Raw genomic sequence first — 25177 nt, forward strand, 5'->3', positions numbered from 1 at the left:
CATATGTGGCCCAGAATTCCTGTCCTAGGAATCTAATTTTCTGTCCTCCTCAATTCTCTCCTGAAAGTTCTTCCCGTTAGGTGCTGGTACTTCAAAGGAGTCCTTTGTAATGTTTTTCCCTCTTAAAATTGTTTCCTTTTATTCTCTGGGATCCATTTTTCTAGCTCAGTAAGGAAAACAAACTTATTTGCAGTTTGTTGCAAAGTGGGTGATCTTTTTCATGTCACTCGACTTCTCTTTGCTGCCCTAGTTTTCTCGTCTGAAACGTGAAGGTAATGATATTACTTCCTACAGTTGTTAGAATATCGAAGGAGTATCACGTATGTCAGTATTACATATTAGTAACACTAATAATTACGCATTACTATTACGTATATTGGCAAGCGTACGAATATATGTAAAGTGCTCAAAACCGTGCCGGTCGTATAGTGGGTAACATGTTCTCTCCTTTCATTGCAGAATTTCTTACCATGCTTTACAATGTTCTCTTCATGTCTATAAAATATGAAACACGTTCTAAGCCCTTCATGTTAGACCAATGCTTTGAATGTTTAATTTCTTTTAGTACATGAATCAGCCAACATTTGAAACACTAGTACTAAAAGGAAATTCAAAGAGTTGTCGAACCATAATTGTGAACTTTGATTGTCAGGTTGGTCTCACACCTCTTCTAACTTTTCCATCTGGTTGGCATGGACTCCAGACTCCGTTAGGGCTTAGTGTAGGTTGAACTTCAGGGAACTCGGGTCTTTGTTGGCCATTCATTTACCCGTAGACTGCGACAAGGAAATCCACCTTGACCTAAATTGAACAGGAAGAAGCTCTGAAACCCTCCAGTTTCCACCATTACCTACCTGGGGCTGATGTAGCACCTAAGAATGCAGACCTTATAGTCTTTGAATTTCTATCTTAGAGGAATCTGGGTGACAATTCAATCATCATCATCGGTATCTGGCATAAAATCCCCGGCTTATAGATGGGGAAACTGAGACTTAGAAGCTAACCTTTTGAAGAACATAAATAACAGCAGAGCTGGAACAAGAGAGCGGGGCTATATGGTCTTCTAATGCTCATTGCTGGGATTTTTTTTCCCACTAACCTTGACTCCCTTCTCACCACCTCATTTTTCTCAACATGCTTTTGTTTCTCCCTCAGTAGCATTATGTGTCTTTGCTATCTGTTCTTCCTATTGTGACTTTAAGATGTTGACCACTTGGAGGGGGTGGGGTGCGTGTCTGGGTGGCTCAGTCGGTTGAGCATCCACTTCTTGATTTTGGCTCAGGTCATGATCTAGCAGTTCGTGGGATTGAGCCGTGAGTCCCGTCTCTGTGCCGACAGCATGGAGCCTGCTTGGGATTCTCTCTCTCTCTCTCTCTCTCTCTCTCTCTCTCTCTCTCTCAACCCCCCCCCCTCCACTGCTTGCATTCTCTCTCTCTCAAAATAAATAAACATTTAAAAACAAAGGAAGGAAGGAAGGAAGGAAGGAAGGAAGGAAGGAAGGAAGGGGGAAAATACTGATCACTTGGTACCAAATTTTAATGTGTCACTCTTTTTATCAGTATTCCTACATTAATATGACCAGAACCAGTGTTCTCCATCTCAAGTAAATGATATCACCGTTGGCCTAGGTACTCAGGCAAAAACCTGAAATCACCCTTGATTCCTCATGTTTTTTTCCACCCCACCAAGTCCTAAATCCTGTCATTTATACCTTCAAAATATGTGCCAATTCCTATCGCTTCTTTCCACCTCCAACATAACCACTCTGGCCTGCAATGTCCAATAGAACTCTCTGGACAGTAGTGACGCTCTGTATTCCCTTCTGTCCGACATAGTAATCACTAGCCACCTGCGACCATTGAGCATTTGAAATGTAGCTAAGTGTATCCGAAGAACTGAATTGTTTTTAATGACAGCTTTTCAATACATAATTTACCTACAATTCACCCAAATGCTATGGTGTTTAATATATTCAAATAGTTGTGCAACTGTCACCTTAAGCAATGTTTGAGCATTTTAACCTCCCCCAAAAGAAACCCCATACCTGTGAGCAGTTACTTTTCATTTACCCCCCTAAAAAACCCACCTCCTGTCAGTCACTAATCTACTTTCTGTCCCTATAGACCGGCCCATTCTGAACAGCTCAGGAAGTACAATCCTACAATAGATGGCCTTTTGTGACTGGCTTCTTTCACTTAGCACGAGATTTTCAAGGTTCACCCACATTATAGCATATTTCAGTAGTTTATTCCTATTTATTGCCCAATAATGGAATAGTAGGTGTTTTGACATTTTTCCTTCCTTTTAATGAAATCTGCCTAAGTTTTCAAGTCTCTCCCCTACGCTTCGAGACCATTCCTTTGTAAGTCTGTGGCCATCCCTCTGTGGATAACTCCTATGTTCCCCAACAGCCGTCCCTTAGTTTAGGTGTCTATAATGCAGCCCATAATGTCACTTTACAGTTCATCTTCCCTTATATCCACAAATTTACCTATCTAGAATCAGGAGAAAGGCCGTGCCCTGGAGCTTGGTGTAGGGCCCCACGAGCCCCAGATTCTGCCTATGATGCTACTCAACCATTTTGGTGTTTTAGGAAACTGAACAGATCTTGAATCTTTCATGAGAGTCAGGTTCCTCAAAGCAGATGTGTAAATCAGCAAGCCCAAATATGTATGGCAGCCACTGGGCTGGAAATTTGAACACAAAATCCCTGTATACTTGGCCTGTAGGCCACAGATCTAAATTTGAGTATAGAAGGACATAAGAGGAGATTGGCAGTGGCATCCAAAGAAACCATTCCTGATGTTGAAACAGCCTTCAACCCCTCAGGATAATAACCAGACTTTTCACAGCAGGCAAGTTAGACAGTTCTATTAGAGTTCAGCCTCACTGATTGTTTTATCCATTGTGATAGTCGTCCCCGAAAAGAAAAAAAGTGGAAAAGATTTTTAAAAAATTGAAGCTTCAAAACCCTCGTTGTATTTTCTAGATGTCTCTCGTTGGATTGTTCACATTCCTCCAATTGATAGACTTCACGCGGTTGCATACGAGAACATGAGTAGTGAATTCTGAGTTCAGTAATCATGAATTGATTTGTATTCATATAATTATCTTCCTTTATTGGCCTGTAATTCCAACTTAGCAAAAATTAAAAATGCAGAGTAAGAGAACACTCAAAAAAAGTCTAATGCTGGCGTTCAAAAAGGTAGACTATTATGTCCTTACTCTTCCCTGTGTTTAACCCAACAAAGGGACATTTTAATCTTTATAAAAATGTAAATGTCAGTGCAGTTCAAGTGTTTGGTTCAGTATGTTGGAAACCTGATTTTGTTTGCTTCATTTGGAGAAAATACCAGATGAAAAAACTCACCGTTAGAAGTAGGAGGCATTAGAATCACAGATGATGCAATTTTTGAAATTCCCTTACGATTTAATAAATGTTTCTAAAGTTCTGTTTTTGTGTTCTGAACAAGACAGATTGCAGTGCTCTTCCCCAGAAGTTAGTAATAACTTCTTTGTTTTTCAGATACTCCGTTGGCCAGTGGCCAGGCCACAGACTATTTATTTGTTGGAAATATTGTTTACACGGTAAGTTTATCTCTGTTTACGGAACCGTTCTTAAGTGGCATATGTGTGGGCTTGGCCTCTGAAAACCCTTTATATAAGGCCTTCCTTCATGCTATTTGTTTCAAATCGTTAAACCACATAGTATAGATTCCTTAGAGCTCAAAACGGTTGTGAAATGCTTACCTCACTTTTTTAGTGGAGATTTGACAGAGTCCATTTCTGGACAGGTGACTAACAGATCACCCCATTCTTCAAATGACACTTTCACATCTACCTGTGAAAAAGGCAACGCCGAGAAAGGTTATTTTCCCTAAATCTTTCCAAGCTAAGAAAAGCACAAAAGTAACTCCAGCTGCCTCTGGAGGGGAGATTTGCGTTTCTCCTAGAAAGTAAAAATAAGTCACCGAGGATAATACGTTTTCCCCGATTCCTTTGTTTTCACAGTATGTTGTTGTCACTGTGTGTCTGAAAGCTGGTTTGGAGACCACAGCTTGGACTAAAGTAAGTTTTCTCTGGAATTGTTTCTCTATCCTTATAGGTATTTTGATGGCATGCGATCTTTTTAAGCCTTGGGAAAACAATCAATATTTGGTTTGCTCATTTAAATTTTGCACGTAAAAATCGTCTTTTTATCTTTATCAGGGCAAATTTGCAACCCAAAGTTTTCTGATGACTCATTTGCTTGGCACTTAGTAACAGCTCTAAACTCTTAACAGTTTTCTCATGTCAAATATATATGCATGTTTTTAAAACAAAACAAATACAGAAGATACAGAAGGACAAAAAGGAGAATTTTTAGCTTCCTTCACTTTACCACCAAGAGACAGTTGGTATTAACACTTTTCTGGATCACATTACAGACTTTGTTCCATGTGTATTTTTAATAGAACGCATTACAGAGCATATAGATAGTTTGGTGATCTTTTTTCAGTTAAAAATATATCATGAACATTTTCTATACCTAAAAGTATACTTGCACAAAACCTTTCTTCATGATTAAAGAGTATTAAGTTTTATCGCTATCCAACATTTAATCATTCCCCAACTTCAGACGTTTTGGTGACTTGCCACGTTTCAGGATGATGACCCATGTTTCATGTTTGTCTGTCACTGCTGTTTTCGTAGGCTTCTGCTTCTGGGAAAGTGAGGGAGGAGGTTGGAGCTGGATGTGGAAGGAGAGAATCTATTAATAGACAATGGCAGTTAATCCAAATGAGAGGTGATGGTGGCTTGACCTGGGGTGCTACAGGAGGAGGTAGTGAGAAATGGCCAGATTCCAGATGTATTTTTTAAAAAAGCTAGCAGCCCTTGATGATGGATTATATCATGGGGTGCGGAAGAAAGGAGGACATCAAGCATCGTCATATTAAGAGGACAGAGGAGAAAAAGCTAACAGCTCAGTAGGCACTTAAAGGATTGTTAAGACGTAATATCCATCCCAGATTTGTAAAAAGGTCTTTGGAAAATGAAGAGAACGGCCGAAATCTCAATAAGTAAGAACATCTTGTTCTTTTTGTTCATTCAGTGCTTTCTTACTGGATTAACGAGGCCTGGCTTTATGTAGCTCCAAGTTGGAGCAGACGCTGGTGAGGACCAGCGGGGGGCCTACTAAAAGTACGGGATGGGTCTAGGAGAAGGTCAGCTGCGGTAGCAAAAGCACCTTGATCTTAGTTTGGGGCCACCGGTTACTTGAAATCATTGTTAAATATTCTGAGACAAGGCCATTAGAAGATGGAACTTTCCAATGACTAGTGATGGGTCAAAATGTTTCCCATAAGGAAGGGTGGCTTGGACACAGGGATTCTGCTGCAGGTGGGGTTCAGGTGGCTCTCCTGGGCCAGCGGACAAGCCCTGCCTGAGCGTGTGTTTCCTTTTGCAGTTCAGTCATCTGGCTGTCTGGGGAAGCATGCTGATCTGGCTGGTGTTTTTTGGCGTCTACTCAACCATCTGGCCCACCATTCCCATTGCTCCAGATATGAAAGGACAGGTCAGTGCTGCTAATTGCGAATGGGCTTTCCATGTCCAATGTCCGATGGTGATGATGCTTTCCGTGTGTGGGCTTCTCCGGTCTTGTGACACTGATGAACTTCAGGAGAGGCTCGTATTGCCTGCTTCCATCAAAATTCAGAGGGAGGGAAATAAACCAGATCAGAGCACCTGGAAGAGGTGGTCTTGTCCACACCAACGGCATCTGAAATTTTAACTACTGTAAGTAGTCAGCTTAAATCCGCTGACCTACCTGGCGTGTCCTCATTTCCATAATGGAATGTGTGTTGATTACACACAGTTCTGATGTGTACAGGTAGTTTTTGGCCCTTGGAAAACTGGAGTTGTTTTGAGTCATTCACAAGCCAATGATTATGTTGATGGTAGTTGTGAGGTTAAGTGTATTGTTATTCTCTGGCTGATAGTCTCCTGTGCAAGATAAATCTAACACCTCTATGAACCAGATCATTAATTCACCAGAATATCTTCTTGTTCATCTCTTGAACTAGAGAGGCTGAGGTTCAAGACCTATACACTTGTTTGAATTGTTTTAATATTTTCTTTTCTTCTGTATTTGTCCGGTGTTTGAGATTGAGCCATCAACGGTGATGGATCTTAGAGTCCCACAGTATTGGTTCTTGAGAGGAGTTTGACAATCCTAGGTTCCAAACCACCCCAGGTGACAAATGAAGCCATGCAGGCCCTGACACTCCAGACTGACCCTACAGACCCCATTTCGGGGTCTGCCCATAGCCAGAGCTGCCCAGAGACCCCCAGCAAGTGGCTGCCCCGGGCCCTGTGCTTTGGAGGCCTCCGTGATGGCTGTCCCTGGCTGGGTATGTTCCTCTTCGCAGGGTGAGGAGCCCATGGTACACAGAGCCAGAACCCCTACGTCTGGTCCCTTCCCTGGGTTCCTAGGACCCTGAGTTTCCTTCCCAAACAGCCACAAAAGCCAGCTTCCCAGGCCTGCCTGGCCCTCTTCCCAGATCCAGGCCTGTGTGAACACCCCTTGCCCCAAGGGGCAGCCAGGTGCCAGGTATGTGCTCTGGGCCAGCTGGGTGTTTGCATCGTTAGACCCACCCCCATGTGCATGAGGCATGGGATGAGAAGAGAAGGCCTGGGGGTCAGGGGTTTCCACTCGTGTCCCTGCACCAGGAATACATATTTTAGGGACAGGCCTGTCTGTGGCACAGCCGACTGCTGTCTTAGCCTCACTTACTCTGCCGAAATAAGCCGAAACTCCTGGGTCTACCCAACGCGAGATACATGTGCAGCGGCCGTGTCGTGTGAGATAATCCGGGGGTGGCGTTGCTTGTCTTTTTTGCTTGGCGAATCAGTAGTCGGCGTCCCAGGGTGTCCGGAACCTCCCCTGAATGTGGGTGCTGAGCAGGGCAGACATGTTCTTCAGGAGTAGGCTTGTATGTCTCCTGATGCATCTTTGCCATCCGTAAGCAACGAGGCCAAACATACCTCTTCCAAATCCGAGTGACAGAGGAAATTCCAGAAGATGGTGTAGCAAGACAAGCATCTCCCGGCAAAGATACTTTGTACATTTAAAGAAATCAGTTCTACTTTAAAGCAATGGGGTCCATCCCCAAAACAAACCAAGTGCCTAGAATATCTGCTTCACATTCTCTTCCTTCTGGGCGAGGGCAGGTGTGGTCTCATGACTGTTTCTCTCGGGGAGTTTTTACGGTGCAGTTTTTACGGTGCTGATTGCTGAAGAGACTTTCTTATGTTAGAGAAAAGTGATGGCTGGCAGAATGGAATCCTGTGTGAAGCCTCGACTGAAATTTCCGTCATTGAGGACCTTTCAAACACATTTAACCAGGTAGTCCTACCACCCCAGAGCAAAGAAACGATCATATCAAACCACATTTCACTTTGGCATACACATGGTTTTATTTTTCACGTATTCCCCGTCGTTCTAACTTTTTTGTGGGTTGGTTTGCGTGAGGCAAAGGAAGTCTTGAAATCCAACATGGCTGGTCGGGACTGAGGTCCTCGCTAGACGTTGAATGACATGATTAATGTAGTTTTCATGTCACAGGATTTCTAAGTCAGTATTCTGCTGTCTGTGTTTAAAGGGCTGTTTATTATCACTAGTCTTCGTCTGGGGGAGACCTCTTAGTGGGGACAGGTGTCAGAGAACAATGTCAGAGCCAACCCAACGCTCTTTCACCTGCTGTCTGCTGCCCAGTGGTTTGTTCATCCTTTGAACACTTTTGAAGAAGCCCTTGCATGGAGAGTGGCCAACACTAGCCTGAGGTCTCCCAAAGACCTCCTGCTGACTCCGAAGGGATTTCAGGCTATCGTAAAGAAAGATGGGAGCCGGGCTCAGGTACAGGCAGAAACAGGGCTCCTTAGGGTTACTGTCGAAAATGTGCCCAAGCCGTGGTCATCCCTTTGGTTCTAGGTTGGTATTAGGGACTCAGTGTTTGTGTCCCTGACCTCTGATTCACGTGGTAAAGCCCTAACCCCCCAGTGTGATGGTATTTGGAGGTAGGGCCTTTGGGAAGTTATTAGGTCATCAAGGTAGATTAGTGCCCATAGAAGAAGGGGCCAGAGAGCTAGCTTACTTGGTTTCTGCCACGTTGAAGCTGTGATGAAAAGTTAGATGTCTGCACCGGAAAGACCAGGCCGGCACCCTGATCTCAGACGTCCAGCCTCCAGAACCATGAGAAATAAATGTCTGGGGCTGATAAGCCACCCCATCTATGGTATTTCCTTATACTAGCCTGAGCTAAAACCATTGGTGAGTGCTTAGGAGTGAGGGGTACTCTGGGAGAAGACTGTTGTTGTTGTTGCTGTTACATGTTTTTAGTGACTTGTAGAAACCTTTTTTTGTAGTTCCCAAAGCAGTAGGATTTGGGCAAATGAAGATGGTTCTTTTGAACTTTGGAATTCAACTAGTGTAGTGGCAAATGGCATTTCTCACTGAGGAGCCCAAGACAGACACCCTGCACAAAACATTCTGTCTATTCATAACATCCTAAACTGTTGAAAAGATGCATTGTTTCTGCTGGGGTTTCCTAACAGATTTAGTTCAATATTTCTTTCTTTGTCTCATCCATTATGTTTGGAGTTTTTCTCATGGCGGGGAGAAGGCAGGTTTTCCCTCGAGGGCAAAGGAGGAGAAGGCTCTAGATGAGAGTGATTTTCCACCGTCAAAGGGTCTTTATCTTCCCTCCAGTACCTCATGATATGGTACTCAAAACCCAGCCAGACAGTGAGCCAGGAAGTCTCAGTGGCAGTTTCTGAACTCAGAGAAGTCATCTGAAAATATGCAACATTTGTGGGATTTTTAAGGGACACCCTGTTTTTCTATTTTTCTAGGCCCATGCTAGATGGAAAGCGAATTAAAAACTCAAGTTGCGTCTATCCTGGTTACTGCCAAAGTCCCCTACCAGGGAAAATATGTGCTGATGTTTTCCCATAGAGGACCGTATGTTTTTCTTTCTCCCAGTAGCATAACCATGGGTTACAGGCATCTCCATAATGGGTCCCCAAAGCCAGTGCTTGAAGCTGGCTTAGCCCAGAGTTGCCTGCTGAAGGGAGAGCTTTCAGTTAGAGAGAGGAAGACTTTATCTAAAACTGGATCGGGAAACATATTTACATTTTCTTCACGTTATTTCTCAAGGCTTTTAACTTGGGGAGTATCTGAGGGAATATCATCTCATTTGACCTCTGTGTAAAAGTCAAGAGACCTACCCTAACTAGCTTTATAACCTTTGGTAAGTCCCTTAGTCTGCGTTAATTTCCTTATCGGCAAAGTCAGTGTAATATTACACTAATTACCTCAGAGGCACATGGTACAGATATAACAAGAAAACCTGAGGGAGTTAGAAGACATGCCTGCTCTTTTTCCTGGAGTGACCAATTATTTTTGAACTTTTGCGAACAGAGATATTGTACACTCGGCTCCCAATTCTTTTGGCCAGAGGATTTTAACGTTTTATAGGTTCTAGATGTGATATTTATCCGTAAGTTCAGGTGACTACCTGCATCTGAATCATCTGGGTTGCCTATTAAAAAACAACCTCCTCCCCACCCAGAAAATCTGTTCTTCCAAGGCACGTGCGCACACGCGCGCGCGCACACACACACACACACACACAATATCACAGTCCCTGGGTGTGTAGCCCCAACCTCTGAATTTTAATAAACCTTCAAGCTATTCCTCCCTTTAATGTTTGAGAACCACTGCTGTAAGACACCTAAAATATTACTCCATCAGTGTTCGAGTCATGCAGGGTGTTACAGGGAGAAGATGGTATGTTTAAAATATTCACAAACGATTTATGTCTCATGGGCAGTGCTTATGTAAGACATGGCGGGCATCGCCAGTGACTGCTTTAAGGCAGCTAGCTTTCCAAATAGAGAATTATACCAGAGGACATTACATCGTTCACCATGGAAAAATATTCCTCATCAACTTTGGTGCTTTTCCTTTAACGTTCTTTTCATTGCTAGTAAAAGAGGAGAACAAAACCTTTCACTTCAAAGCTTACAAACCGCTAACTCTGTAGTGCCAAGCTCCAGGCTTCAGCCAGTTTCTGGCCTATGACAGGCTTTTTTTTTTAATCCTAAATACAGGAATGGGTTTACGTTTGAGTTTTATACCCACACTCGTGTATACACAGTGCAAATCCCAACGGACTAACAAGTCTACAGAATGGAGGTATCATTGCTGACCATGGTTGGTCAAAGAGATCCACTACTCATCTTCCCTAACTGACTGCTTTCTCCTGGACTTGGCAACCTAGTAAGATCTCAGGCCCAGGTATTTTCCACACAGAATGTTAAAAGAGGGGTTTTTGTTTCCAAGTGCCTCAGGGAGGCAAGCGAGGGAGAAGGGTAAAAGTCCCATCGGCCACCACCTTTGCTCAGCTGGGGTTCTGGAACATCTCTGCAGGACAAAGGCCCACCCAAGGGCCAGGAGGAGACTTGTGCCCGGGGTTAAGTTTCCTGGTGTGGGACAATGTTGTTCAGCCCCAGCATCCATCCTCCTCCACGCTTTCCCGAGGGGCCTGGTTCGTAGGCACATACAAGGCCATGTGCAAGAGGTCCAGCACCTTCGGGGACTCATTTCCGCCCCCCCCCCGACTCCTGGGGAGAGCTTGATCCCAGCCCCTGCTGTCGTAAGTGATTCAGAAACCCTACAGGGGACACAGGAGACATTCGCTGGGCGCTTCTGCGAGAGAAGCATGTTTGCTCCCAGGAGAAATCCATCAAAGAGATGGCTTTCTCCTGTGCGTGATGTGGTTGCTGCCGTGCCGGCCAGAGCTGTTCAACCATCAGGAGGGAAGCCCCTCCAGAATCCTTCTGCCACCATGAAAGATGTGATATAAAGACAGAAGACCACCAGAGTCTCTTGTGTGAGTGTTGAGCCACCAAATGAAGCCAGCCTTGTAGTGCCCCCACCCTGCACCCACGCCCACTCTCCAAGGAGCACCTCATGCATGTGCCACCTGTACTTTGTCAGTAGCAGGTGCATAGAAAAGGCACTTGACCCTCATGTCAGTGTTGGGACATTTCTTTTATAGTCACCAGTATGCAGTCAATCAAGGAAGTATGTGCTTTAAAAAAAAAAAAAAAAAACAGGGGCGCCTGGGTGGCGCAGTCGGTTAAGCGTCCGACTTCAGCCAGGTCATGATCTCACAGTCCGTGAGTTCGAGCCCCGCGTCGGGCTCTGGGCTGATGGCTCGGAGCCTGGAGCCTGTTTCCGATTCTGTGTCTCCCTCCCCCCGTTCATGCTCTGTCTCTCTCTGTCCCAAAAATAAATAAACGTTGAAAAAAAAAATTTTTTTAAATAAAAAATAAAAAGACAGGCTTAAGGCTTAACATTGCGTATTACGCCATATTCGAACTTGGGTGCTTGTAGATTTATTTAAAGATTTGGTAAAAAATTACTTTAATATCACAATCGTTCGTGTTTTCGGTAATTACATCCCAGAAACACCTAACATGAATACTGTAAAGCTTATTGGAATTCTCTTTAATATAGCAATATTGAATAGAGTAGGTTCTATTTTCCTCAAATAATGTTTATTTTAAAAGCCTGTGGCCCCGGCTTATATGAGAAGGGGTCAGCCTCAGGAGGTAGAAAGTTCCATCAGTAGAGACTTGTCTCTTGGCTTGAAATAACCTTCTGGTATCTCCTTTGTGCAGTTTTCTTGTTTATTGAGGTTGGCCAAATTATTTGTGGAAGTCCGATTTATATTTTGGCTTTTAAACTTGTACATTTTGGGGGCGCCTGGGTGGCTGAGTTGGTTAAGAGTCCAGCTCTTGATTTTGGCTCAGGTCATGATCTCCCGGTTCAGGAGATGGAACCCCACGTTAGCCTCTGTCTATGCTGACAGGGCGGGGCCTGCTTGGGATTCTCTCTCTCCCTCCCTCTCTCTCTGCCCCTGTCCTCTTCTCTCTCGCTCTCTCGCTCTCTCTCTCCAAGTAAGTAAATAAACTTTTTAAAAAATATATAGTTTAAAAAAATAAAAATAAGCTTGTACATTTGGGGTGATAATAAGATTGACTTGCTCTGTTTCTGGATGACATTCTCTGAATACATAACAATGTGAACAAAACTAAGAAGGACTCCCAGGTCTCTCCAGTGTCTGTAACTCTCGTCATCCACGTCCAGGATGAGTTTGTCCTGCTTACAGGCTCCCCACACTAATCCCTGTTGGAGGCAATCACTAGAACCGAAAAACGTGAACCGAACTATAACCAAAAATTCTTCATTGATAATGAAGGGGAAAACAGACACAGTTGCTTGATTAGGGATATCAAGATGAGTTCTCCCAGGCCTATGAATATCTGGGCTCTGAGATGAGAAAATTCAGGCATCGGATAACAGTTCTGTCAGAACACGGATGGCCTTTGTAGATGTTACATGTCGTGCCAAGTTGTTTTTGTTTGTCGTTCCCTGATGATCAAACAAGGGGGAGAGGATATTTTTCAAAATGTGGTTGCTCCTTAAAGCAATTTCAGATTCTTTCTACGGGCAGTAATGGGGCCAACACCACTTGGCCTGGTTGCTTCTGTGCAAGGCCTGGCGGGATCCACAGAAACAGTCTGGGTTAAAGTGACCAGGATCAAACCTCTCTCCTATTCAGTGCACATCCTAATGTTGAAAGTGGGATTTGAACTCAGTTAACCTAATGCCTAAGAAATACATAAAGTGAAGTCTACTGTTCATAACGTTTGTAACTGTTAATTCTGAGTCTCAGTTTCATCGGGTATGTGGAGTAGATGATATCTATCTCTGGAGCTAGTAGATTGAGGAAGAGAAGGCATGTAAATAATAGTAGGTAATGTTATGGGGGTGGGGAAAATGGGTGATGGGCATTAAGGAGGGCAATTATTGGGATGAGCACTGGCTGTTGTTATGTAAGTGACACATCAAGGGAATCTACTTGTGAAGCCAAGACTACACTGTATGTTAGCTAACTTGCCAATAAAAAAAGAAAAGAAAAGAAAGTGCATCACTGGTTAGAAATATGGCACGGCCTCCAGGGCCATTGCATAAGTGAGGGTTAAAAAGTGGGTAAATCCAGGGGCGCCTGGATGGCTCAGTCGGTTGAGCGTCCGACTTCAGCTCAGGTCATGGTCTTGCAGTTCGTGAGTTCGAGCCCCCTGTTGGGCTCTGTACTAACAAACAGCTCGGAGCCTGGAGCCTGCTTCAGATTCTGTGTCTCTCCACCCCACCCCACTCCACCCCCCCCCCCCCCCCCCGCTCATTCTCTGCCTCTGTCTCTCAAAAATAAATAAATGTTAAAAAAAATTTTTTTAAGTGGGCAAATCCAGCAACTTAATGCCCAAAGGCATCCCAACTGGGCCTGAGTTCCTCTGGTTCTCTGCAGACCTACCAGAAGTCCCGCCCTGAACCTCTCAGCAAACCTTCCACGCAAGGTCTTTGTCAGAGCGCTGCAAAATAGGTTGGGTGAACAGGTCGTACAACTGTACCAGCAGGCTAATAAATGTTTGTACGCTTGGCACAAAAAAAAAAGTAGGTAACGTTTATTGAGAACCTACTAAGTCTCAGACAAATGTGCATTCATACAAGTGTATGCTGCACACAAGCAGTTACATGGGGAATCAAGCATTAGCTCACCTGATGATCTACGAGCCGTAGGAGGGCACAGAGGCTTAGAAACAAAGCAGCAGCACCTCGGTCAGTCTGGGGAGGGCAGTAGCTGAGACTCGGTGGCTATGGAGAGCACCCGGGGTGATTGATACTGGGTACAAGCCAGATGTCACCTAAGTGTCAGGCGAATCTCCTTGAAATTGTGCTTTGATTAACTTGCATCGGAAGACGCTTACCCTGCAGTGTAGTCAAATTTTTAAAAGGTAACTGTAGAGTCAGAAGCAGTACACGTACCTTGTGTGTGAGCTGCACGCTTCTGCCCTTGAACCCCGGGGAAAGTAGGTTTCAGACCATGTCTTTTTTTTTTTTTTTTTTTAGGTATGTCGTGGAAAGCCCCTTTTTCTTAGTTCCTACTCCCCCACCCCCAACACCCCCCCTTCTCTTTCTTTTGGCAGTTTATTTTATTTTGGCCTCTCGTTTCAAGGATGCTGTGTGCTAATTAGAGGCCAGGCGGCTTTGATTGTGAGTTATTTTTCTCCTCAGTGAAAGGTTTTGTTGTGGTGTTGGCATTTGCCATTCATTCGGATGTTAATTTTTTTAAATATCTGTCAGCAAATTAAAGTACACATTACATGCTGATTTTGTTTGTTTGTAATATTTATACTCCGCGGTCACTGAGTATGTTTGATGTGGTTTTGAACTTTTCCTTTCTCCAAACATGTGGAAATGCGTATGTGGGGCGCTGGAGTTGAGACTCTACGCAGGAGTTTCCTTCTCTGACATCTGCAGAGAAAAACGGCCTTGACTGGTGACCACGGTGTGCAACTTGTGGTCCTCCTGCCCAGGGACATCCGTGTTCTTTAGGCTTGTTCTGTTTAAGAGGTGGAGAGCTGCCTGGGAGAGGCCAGCAGCGAAAGGGTTTGTGCAAGGAAAGACAAACCTTGCAAGAAAAGTTAGGTCAGACTAAAGAGAATCACAGCCTGCGATTAGGCCTCTGCCACGGCTGTCTGTCGTATTTTGTGTAAACAACGATACAAAGCTGCTGTTGACAGAATCCAAGAAGACCAAAATAGTGAAAGGATTTAAAGGAGGTGAGATCTTCAGTCACTCTTGTGCATCGTAAAATATTAGCACCCATCGAGGAAATTGTGTGCTTCTGAAACCAAGATTAACCAGCTGTTAGAGTGTTTGGCATTCCTTTGGCTAAAGACAGGAAAAGAGAAATCTAGGGTTACCTGTATCTGTGCCTATCGTGCTCATTCATTCATGGGTTTTGTTTTCGTTTTTTAAAAAAAAAAATTTTTTTTTAATGTTTATTTTTGAGAGAGAAAGACAGAGCGCGAGAAGGGGAGGGGCAGAGAGAGAGGGAGACACAGAATCCAAAGCAGGCTCCAAGCCATCAGCACAGAGCCCGATGAGGGGCTCCAACCCACAGACTGTGAGATCATGACCTGAACCGAAGTCAGATGCTCAAGCGACTGAGCCCCCCAGGTGCCCCTGGTTTTGTTTTAGTTTTTTAATTGCTACAACCTGATTGTAATAAAGGATAGACCCTGAAAGAAGGACATGTTTAAATGTGGAGATTTCTGAGTGCCCGTGAAGGCAAGCCCCGCCCACCCTTCTCAGCCTCAGCAAACAAGCCTGTTGCCTCCTGGGTGGAGGGCCATCTTGTCATCAGTCACCCGCCCTACATCTTTGTGGTCACAGCCCCTAAATCCCTTCCCCTCTTCCAGAACATGTATTTAGACAGTGCTGGTTCTGCCTCTGCTCCACATCTGGTTCTGAACTTGGCATCCAGAACTAGTCAGCCAGGATGTCCATATCGCGGACCATGGTGACTGATTCAGGAATGGGCATGGGGACCGGCACCAGGCCACTGAGAGGCATTTCAAGGATTTGTTTTTAATAGAAACTAACAGGGGAAGGAGAAGGCACTCTTGCTGCTGGTTTGTCATACGGGGATGATGTTGGCCTGGAGCTGCCAGTGGCCACTGTGGAGACAGTGCCTGGCTGGGGATGAACCGAGCACAGAGGAAAAGCTGAACCAGGAGAGGACCGCTTTGAGTGCACTCCTGGATCCAGCTCTTCCTGAAGCTAGGGCCATCTCCAAACTTTCGGATACACATAAACCGGTATATTCCCATTTTTGCTTCAGACAATTCGAGTTGGATTTCTGTTACTTCTGAGAAGAGTCCTAATTAACGAAGAAATTGCTAAGTTGCAGACACAAAAGGGAAAAGTGACTGAGACAAGTTAAGATAGGACTCTCCTCTCCTTCTGGAAAATTGACAGGCATTGTTATGTTGTAGAAAAGCAGCTGGCCAACTTTTCCCACTGTGTCTCCAAATTGAGTGCCATGGGACACTGCCTACTTTTTGTAGCTGCCCTCCCCTCCTTCCCCACCCAGAACAAGAAGACAGCCTTGGGTGGAACTAATCGTTTGCAACAGAGATGGAAGGACATGGAACATTTTCTGAGAGAGGCCTCTTGGAAGCCAATGATTCAAAATGTCTTAGAGTCTAATGGTCCTGAGCAGATCTGTCCAATAGAAATATGGGAGACACATGTATAGCGTTCAGTCTTCTAGTGGCCCCATTAAAAAGGTAAAAACAAACAGTTAAATTAGTTTTATTAATATACTAACTTGTGATCAACATTTAAAAAATTATTAATGAGATAATTTACGTTCTGTTTGTACTAAACCTTTGAAATCCAGTGTGTGTGTTGAACTTACAGTACATCTTAAATCAGACCAGACCAACTAAGTGTTCAGTAGCCGCCTCTGGCCAGTGGTCACTGTGCTAGACAGCACAGCTCTTGACCAACAGAGATTCGGAAACCCAGATTCATTCTCCAAGGCTAAATATAGTTCAGGCAAGATTAAGAGATGAGGAAACCTAGCCCCAGATAAGCTTGGTCCTCTCCAGGTCCCTCCCCTGCATCCAGGGTGTGGATGGACGACCTGACTTTAATTTCAGTCCCTTGTACGTAAAAAGATCTTGACTCTTCCACAAGGCTTTCCCTAAAAAATAAAATCTGGACCAACTGAGCTGTTAATCTATGCTTATTAATTGCCTTAAGCAGAGTTTTTGAAGCACGGTTTATAAAGTGTGGGTCTGATTTTAAGTAGTTGGCTAATACCCCAGACATTTCCTCCTGCATGTGGGAGGGAAGAGGTCAGGATCCAGGATTTGGGTCACATTTATGTCCTGCTGCAACCAGCTGAGCAATAGTCACCCATGCCACCAAAAATAAATTAGATCTGTTCCTAACAAATGGTTAATTTGTTCAATAAGTGGCAATTTCTGAGTAGGATTATTATGTCATTTCTGAGATTATGGGAACCCTTTTGTCCTTTTTTTCCCCTCTAGAGTCCCAGGTGCCTTTCTCCATCATGATGCTTAATCCAAGCCTTCTATCATTTTTACCTCCTAAATGTCTTTTATAAATATGTATCTTCCTCCATCCAGCTCTGGTCCTGTCCCGTTAGTTGATGGTGTAGCATTTTTTGCCTGGGCTGTTGCAGTAGCCTCCTGATTAGCTAATGAGCATCCAGTCTGTCTGGATCCATTGCTCTACTGTAGTCAAAATAGTCTTTCAAAACACAAATCTGATGGATGTAGTTGTCCCCCTGGCTTCCCGTTGCCCTCAGGATAAAGTTCCAGGTCATTTACCTGGTCCCTTGGGCACCATGAAGCCCTGACCCCCACTCCTGTGATATCGTCCCTCACTCCTCACCCCCCCCACACACTGGTCTTCTCTTGCTTTCTGGAGTGCCCTGCTTGTAGTCTCACAGTGCATTTGCACCTACTCCCCTCACTTCCTGAATGGCCTGGTCTCCGCCTTCCGCCTAGCTAATGCTTACCTAGTTTTCAGACCTCACGTGAGTCATGACTTCCCGAGGGTGCCTTCTCTTGCACCCTGACCAGGTTACATCCTCCTAATACAGGTGCCCTTAACATGACTCTCCTTCGTTGTACTTACCACGATTAAAAATTTACGTTTGTATACGAGATAGTACCTTAAACCCGTTAGGATGACTGCTACTTAAAAAAAATAACCAGTATTATGAAACTATAGAAAAATGAAATCCTTGTGTACTGTTGGTGGGAATGTAAAATGGCATATCACTGTAGAAAGTGGTATGGAGGTTCCTCAAAAATTTACACACAGAATTACCATACGATCCAACAATTCCACTTTTGGGCATGTACCCAAAAGAATTGAAAGCAGGATCTTTTTTTTTTTTTTTTTTAATTTGAGAGAGACAAAGAGTGCACAAGCATGAGAGAGGCAGAAGGAGAAAGAGAGAGGGAAAATCTTAAGCAGGTTCCATCCATACTCCGCGTAGAGCCTGATGCAGGGCTCGATCCCACAACCCTGGGATCATGACCTGAGCTGAAATCAAGAGTCAGATGCTCAAGCGACTGAGCTGCCCAGGCATCCCAAAAGCAGGATCTTGAAGAGATATTTGCACACCCTTGTTCATAGCAGTAGTATTCACAAGAGCCAAGAAAGAGAAACCATCCAAATGTCTGCAGGCAGGTGAATGGATAACCAAAAGATGATCTCTACATACTAAGGAATATTATGCAGCCTTTAAAAAGAAAGAAATCCTGTCACGTGCTGTAATACAGATAGATAGATAGATAGATAGATAGATAGATAGATAGATAGATAGATAGAAAAATAGATATAGATATAGATATATAGATATAGATGAGCCTTGACATTATGCTAAGTGAAATAAGCCAGACCCAAAAGGACTAATACACTGATTGCATTTATATGAAGTACCTAGAGAAGTTGAATTTATAGAGACACAAGGTAGAATGGTGGTGGCCAGGGGCTGGGGGGACAGGGGAATGAGGGGTGAGTATTTGATGGCTCTAATAGAGTATCGGTTTTGCAAGATGACACAGTTTGAAATGTATTGCGCAACAACGTGAGCCCAGTTAACACTGCTCAACTAGCTACATCCCAAAAAATGGCTAAGCTGCTAAGTTTTGTGACGTGTTTTTTACCACAATTTAAAAAAATGCTTTTGAAGTACATTTATGTGATTTCATAGTTTATGTCCGTTTCTTCCTCAAAACTGTAAACTGTGTGAGGAAAGTGAATTCTCTTCAGTATGTCCTTGGACTTCTCTACCCTCTTTTCTAGCATTCAGTAAATATTTAAATGCGTGAATTAGTACAATGAAATTAAATACCTCTCCCGTAGAGTTGAGGGATGGATTTGGCTTTGTGTGATAGGTTCTTAGTCTCTGTTTGCTGAATGGATGACCAAAGTGGATACCAAATACTTGAACATTTGGAAATAGTCTAGCTCTGCACACGATAAGTGATTGATAGCTTAACGAATTCAGCAATGTTCTCAAGTGTGCTAAGAGCCAGTAACACAAGCCGTGCATTTTTCCCACCCAAAGAATGATTTCCAGTTGAAAGATTTTTAGAACATTTCCAGTTAAAATCATACTCGGACCATTTTGGCTACATGGGTGCTATCTGGGATATAATATTTGTTGACCCTGGTATTTGCAAATATTTGGTATTTATAAGGTTAAATTACTTCATAGGAAGGGGCGCTGGGGTGGCTCACCGACTGAGCATCTGACTCTTGATTTCGGCTCAGGTCATGATCCCAGGGTTGTGGCATCGAGCCCTGCATCAGGTTCCACGCTAAGCCTGGAGCCTGCTTAAGATTCTCTCTCTCCCTCCCTCTGCCCCTCTCACCCACGCACACACTCCTTGTCTCTCTCTGTCTCTAAAAAAGGAAGAAATTCAGAAGTGTCTCTTTTGGAACTGATAGTAAAGGAAAGGCAAAAATGGAATGAAAATGAATTCTTTTGAGTATGTAATTTGAGGAAGTGCTAAGCTAATCAATATCCAGTGGTCTTATTATGGGAGATAAAACTGATGAAGACCGTGAGTGCATCTAGCAGAAATGCAAGTTCTCTAACCCACTACATCCTCGGATGGCATTCTCATTATTCCATTGAAAGCACTGATATATTTGGAGTAATAAATACCAGCACACAGTTGGAAGAAGAGGTTTTGAGTTTTTTTAAAAAAGTCAAGGTTAGGTAGAGTTTAGGTAGCAGCTGGCCTCTGATAAATCTGGGATGATTTCATGGAAGAAAGCGACCTTCTCTGGGGGGCACTGGTCCTCCGTCAGATGGTGGAGCATTCCAGGTTTATGGATTGCCTTAGAAGAGAGATTTAAAGCATGAGTACATCTGGCACCAGGGGCCGAATTAGGGCACAGGATTTTTGTGTCAAGTAAAGCGATAACTACAAGAAAAGAAAAGGTTTACGATTTGAAACTCGTCTATCTTCAACACAGCATCATAATTAAGGGAAAGAAAAGCAGTAAGGAAAGTGATTCTACATCCGGTAAAACCAGAAGCGGCTGGGGGCAAAAAGAGAACGAGGTGAGGAAAAGTGATTGATAACGGGGAGCATCAGAAGTCTTCATGTGATGGGGAAGGCCAGGTGGGTAAGGGAACCTGGGAGGAGAGGGTTTTATCATTTCACCAGAGGAAATTGCAGGGCTGTGGAGAAATTTTCCTAGATGTGGCATTAAGAAAGAAACAAATTGACCGTGAATAAAGGTCCTGTAACGCAGTAGGTCAGAGTTTTACCTCTTTATGATTAATGTGGGAAAAGTAATTCTTAGAAACAAAAGGAAATAGAGGACATACGAGTGTTATTTTGTGTTAACGTGTCTGACTGCTAGCTCATTTAAAATGAACCAAAAAAAAAAAAAAAAAAAAAAAAAAAAGCCCTGGTCAATGTTATAAAACACACACACACACACACACACACACACACACACACACACACACTGAATTTTCTTACCATTCAAAGAGAATTGCATTAGGGTATTATAGTAGTTTGCTATAATAACTTGTTGATCTATATGAGACTTTTAAAATCTGAGATGACTGTGATTTTAGAAAACGGCTTATGATGTCAAAATAGTTTACAGGAAATATAAAATCGAGCCATTTATAGATAACTAGCAAAATTGTCTTCTTGGGGATTTGTTCCTTTTGTTAAAAGAAAAAATAATCCTGTGTTTTTGATGGCTCACGTGTAGTGGACTGACTTAGTGAAGATAGTATTCTCATACACAGCATGAAAGTGAATTCTGTTCAAGCCTTTTTGAAGTTCTTCCGACACAGGTCTTAGTGACAGATGCTATTTTAGGGCCATTTTATCTCGAAAACAACCTTTTTCTTTCAAAGAAATGGAATTAGTCCTTCATTCCTCAGTATCATTTATGTACCTGCAGTACTGGGTAGTTGTCATTCTAGAAAATTGGAGTTTGGGTCCTGGTGGTCTCCAGGGCCCGCCTCTTCACCCTCTGATCTCCTGGGACGGTGAAGGGAGCGTCCGCAGCTCAAAACTCCAGACATTGAACATCTAATAGAGTGACGTGTTTGAATCTGTATTTCTGAACACTCCATATCATTTTGCTTTCAGATTCATGGAGATGTCTCCATTAGTTCTGTATATATTTTGCCTTCCTTAAAGCGAGTTCTTGACTGTCTCCTGATGTTCTGTTATTTCCACCCCCTGCTCTTCCCTTTCTCCTAACCCGAGTCCTCTGTCAGTAGGTAGTTACTTTTTCTCCTGTTCCTAGAGCAACTCTCTTGGCAAAGTTTTGTCCACTGCTATAATGGCATGGGTTTACATTGTAGTGTGTTGATCACAGCTTGCCAAGAGGGCCCTCCCACACTCTTCACTACCGAAACTACTCTCTCTGTGAATTCTGAAGCCATTTTACAAGCCCCTCGTCCCTTCAGACATGGCTTGGGAAATCATTTTATTCATTAAGGGCTCATGAGGACATTACCCATTACATGCAATTGCTAACAAAGGGAAGCATGCTCCTTTCCCAGTGGCTTCCTAACAGAGCCTGCCCTATACCCAAAAAGACAACCCTCAAGGCCTGAAATACATGTCAGTCTTAGAAGATCGCCTAAGAAAATATTCGGTGAATAGACTGTAAGCACAAGGCTGATAGCTGAACCACTCACTTGCACGCCACATTGGAGAAAAACAGCTTTGCATTTCTTCCCTTGTGATGGAAAGCTTCTTTTTCTTTTTTAATGTTTGTTTAACTTTGAGAGAGTGAGAGAGACAGAGCGTGAGTGGGGGAGGAGCAGAGAGAGAGGGAGACACAGGATCTGAAGTAGGTTCCAGGCTCTGAGCCGTCAGCACAGAGCCCGACGCGGGGCTCGAACTCACGGACCGCGAGATCATGACCTGAGCTGAAGTCGGACGCTTAACCCACTGAGCCACCCAGGCGCCCCCAAAACTTCTTGAGGACAGCCCACTTCTTGGCAGGTAGAAGACACTTCAGTAAGTGCGGAGGGAACAGATGACTGAGGTAGGAGGGAAGGGCTAGAATATAACCCAAATGAGTTGCCCGCCCCGGCCCTTAACCCCCATCATCACCCATCAGGCTCCCTCCGATGTGCTGGGTTACTTGTTAGTTGTTGTTCAATTTGCATCAACATTAAAGAATGTTACAAGATGGTACGAACCTTATGGTGAATCTAAATAATTTTGACTAGTTCTGTGTCATCCACATGCTTGGCCTCTAGAACCTTCTTTGTCTTTCTCTGGCTCTCGTGTGTTCCCTCATGCGCCCCGTCCAGGGGTGTCTTCACCCTCTGCAGTCACACAGGCTTAAACCTTTAACCTATTTGCCCCTGCCCCCCCCCATCACCAGAGCTGCCCCCCACCATTAATTTTCACCTGTGCCGCTGGGCTTGTGTTACAGCCTTTAGAGCACTGTACCCCCGGCCTCATGGCAGATAGTCTATGTTATTTGCCCCCAGAGGGCTCACATGGTCTGCACACATATTTGGTCTACAGGGAATGTTGAAGTGGCAGGAGAGGGGAGATACCCTTTGGCCTTGATGACAAGATTTTAAATAAACTCAAAGAATCAGGGCTCTGGATATTGTCTTTGGTTGTGGCTTATTTCCATGAGAAAAAGAATCTTAAAACTTCAACTCCTGTTCCCTGCTAGTGTCTCTTTCTTAGAAATTATTCAGTGAACACCCAGGAAAATATCTCTAGTGGTGGCAGTAAATGAAGTCTGATGGAGGGCAGGTTTTTCTATCAGCCATTAGCCTTGACCTTGCCCATTTGGGGCGATACCCCAACATGCCCAACTTGTTTTGTTGTTGTTGTTGTTTTTAATTATACTGGTCAGGGTCCTTGGGTGCAGTGAACAGAAGAAAAGAAAACTGGCTTTGACTTAAGAAACAGAAAAGGAATACGTAGAAGGAAATGATACAGCCACAGAATGTAGGGAAAGGCTTAAGAACTAGGCTCAGAAAGCTGGTAGAACTCGTGGAGGCCACCCTGGGGCCATGTGGTCAGGATACGACCCTGCACTGTGACCGTTAGCTGTGTGCCTCTGCTGGTGACGGACTTTGAACTCTCCCTCTGCAGATACTCCTTGAGGTACCCGAAGCGCGGGCAGGAGCATCTGACGGCTTCCTGCCTTGCACCAGCCTTTTCCTTTCTGTGATGGTTTTTCTAGCAGGTTTGTTATCAGCTGACCCAAACGTGTTTGGTAACGGTCCTGGCAGTGCCCACAGTCTCCTACAAACAACAGGAAGGGAAAGCCTCTTTTCCACGAGGCTTCCATTTGGGGAAGGAGTGAGGATCCTAGACGTTTTCTGGAACAGCTTCTCTCGAGGAGATGACAAATTTGCCTAACTTACCAGACAATTTGGAGTAAGTTCGGGAAGTCCAGTCACACCGTATAATACTCAGTAATGAGCAGAGACAAAGCAAGAGTCTTCCCTGTAAGAAAACTTAAAGAACAGCCTGGGGAAAAGCAGGCTTCAACTGAGTAGGCTTACATGCGTCGGTGGGGACGGAGGTGGTCTCCCTCACAGAGGCAGTGAGGTGAGGAACCGTCCATGGCATGAACTGTTTTGGGCAGAGGCACTGTGATGGGTAATCAGATCTCAGATAACCCTAAAATCAGAAATTAATGATGTACAGATAATCACCTGTAACTTGCCATCATCTATAGCAATTCAAGTAACAGTTTCCCTCTTCCTTGTGTGTCAAAAAGACCCAGTAGCTGATCCGTAGAGGGTTGCCTCTTGGCACACCGGCTTCGTGTGAAATAGCTAAACGTCCCATCAGCTGAAAAATGTGTAATTTCATTGTTTTCTCAGGATACCGTCAAGGCAGGGGCAACCAAGAAAGAGGAGAGAAAAAACGTGATTAGCATTATTTTGTCGTAATTCGGCTTGAGCGAATTAGTTACCCAAACCAGGGGAAGTTGCTATCCCATTTATAATCCCGACGGTGAGGCTCTAAGTGGTAATGGAAAGTTTCAGATGAACTTTGGTTTTGCAGCAGAATTTCGGCATTGTGAGGCTCTTTCTGGAATACACTCAGATGAATTCACGTAAATCCGCTGGAAGAACCTTTACAGCAAGGAAAGAGTATTGAGAAGCTACCCTTTTTCCTCTCCCAGGAGATACTATTTGTCGTGACAAGTTATTTACCCCTAGATGGAAAACACAACCTCATCTATCCCTGCATGCCCCTAAAAGCTATTCAGCAGAAGTTAATCTTTTCAATAGAAGCAGCCAACTTTTCTAGCAAAGGAATTTGCAGTCTTTGTGGTTTGGGTAAAAAGGTGGTTCATTTTACTGGTTTCTTGGTGAAAAATGTTTCATGATAAATTCAATCTTTCCTGAAAAAAAAAAAATCCCCAAATCTACTTTTCTGTGCAAAATTCAACATGAAAGCCTTTCTCTATTGAAGCAGCCGAATGTGGAGTTGTGTGGACCCAGGCAAACAGTTTTGGGTCCAAGGTTAAGGATATTTATTGCCGGAGGTATTATGTGTTCGTATCCAGGAAGAACAAAATCTAGTTCATCGACAGTGGTTTTCAAATGCATTCATTTAGTTTCTTTTGTTTTAGGGGGAATGTTTTTCTCCTTCTCCTTTTAATCCTTTTCCACACACTTGGTAGAATTGGGGAGGATTTCTGCCAGGGATAACTAGCAAAGGTATACAATGTGCAAATACACAGGAGATCTGCTGGTTTCGTTGCACAGACTTCAGAGAAAGTTCCTTACACTCTGACTTTGGCATAGCATGCAGGAAATTCCTCGTTGGTCTGCCCGATGCAATAAACAGCCCTCCTGCATCTAACCACATCCACGCTGAAAGTTTCTTAGGTGGGGTTACTTTTGCTTTTTGTGTAAAAGTTAAGGGTCCCAGGATTCCAATTCCACACTTTCTTTAGCTCCTCGGTTTGGAGTTTGTGTAAGGACTGTGTTTAGGAGTTAATGGGACTTGCGGTTGGACTTACTCTAGTGTTTTCTTTGTGCACACGGGAAGGGTAGACAAGGTAAACAGATCCCCTGTGGGGATGCTTTCGGTAAACCTTCCATTACATCAGACTGATCAAAAACATCAGAAGTTCGCATTTGCTTTTCGATTACTCATTGAGGGCGTGGCTTATTATATTCAGTGCCGATGAGTC

At 43.9% G+C, this 25177-nt stretch overlaps 1 protein-coding gene across 3 annotated transcripts in view; it reads left to right on the top strand.

Moving 5' to 3' along the window:
• LOC106988928 (phospholipid-transporting ATPase IB) overlaps positions 1-25177 on the top strand; it is a 624663-nt gene that overhangs the window by 441307 nt on the left and 158179 nt on the right. For all 3 annotated transcript variants that reach the window (XM_027064563.2, XM_027064562.2, XM_027064561.2), the window contains exons 31-33: positions 3527-3588; positions 4012-4068; positions 5447-5554. In XM_027064563.2, coding sequence (XP_026920364.1) covers positions 3527-3588; positions 4012-4068; positions 5447-5554 — 227 coding nt within the window. The remainder of the gene's footprint in view (positions 1-3526; positions 3589-4011; positions 4069-5446; positions 5555-25177) is intronic.

This window comes from Acinonyx jubatus, chromosome A1 (assembly GCF_027475565.1).
Source record: "Acinonyx jubatus isolate Ajub_Pintada_27869175 chromosome A1, VMU_Ajub_asm_v1.0, whole genome shotgun sequence".
NCBI classification, from domain to species: Eukaryota; Metazoa; Chordata; class Mammalia; order Carnivora; family Felidae; genus Acinonyx; species Acinonyx jubatus.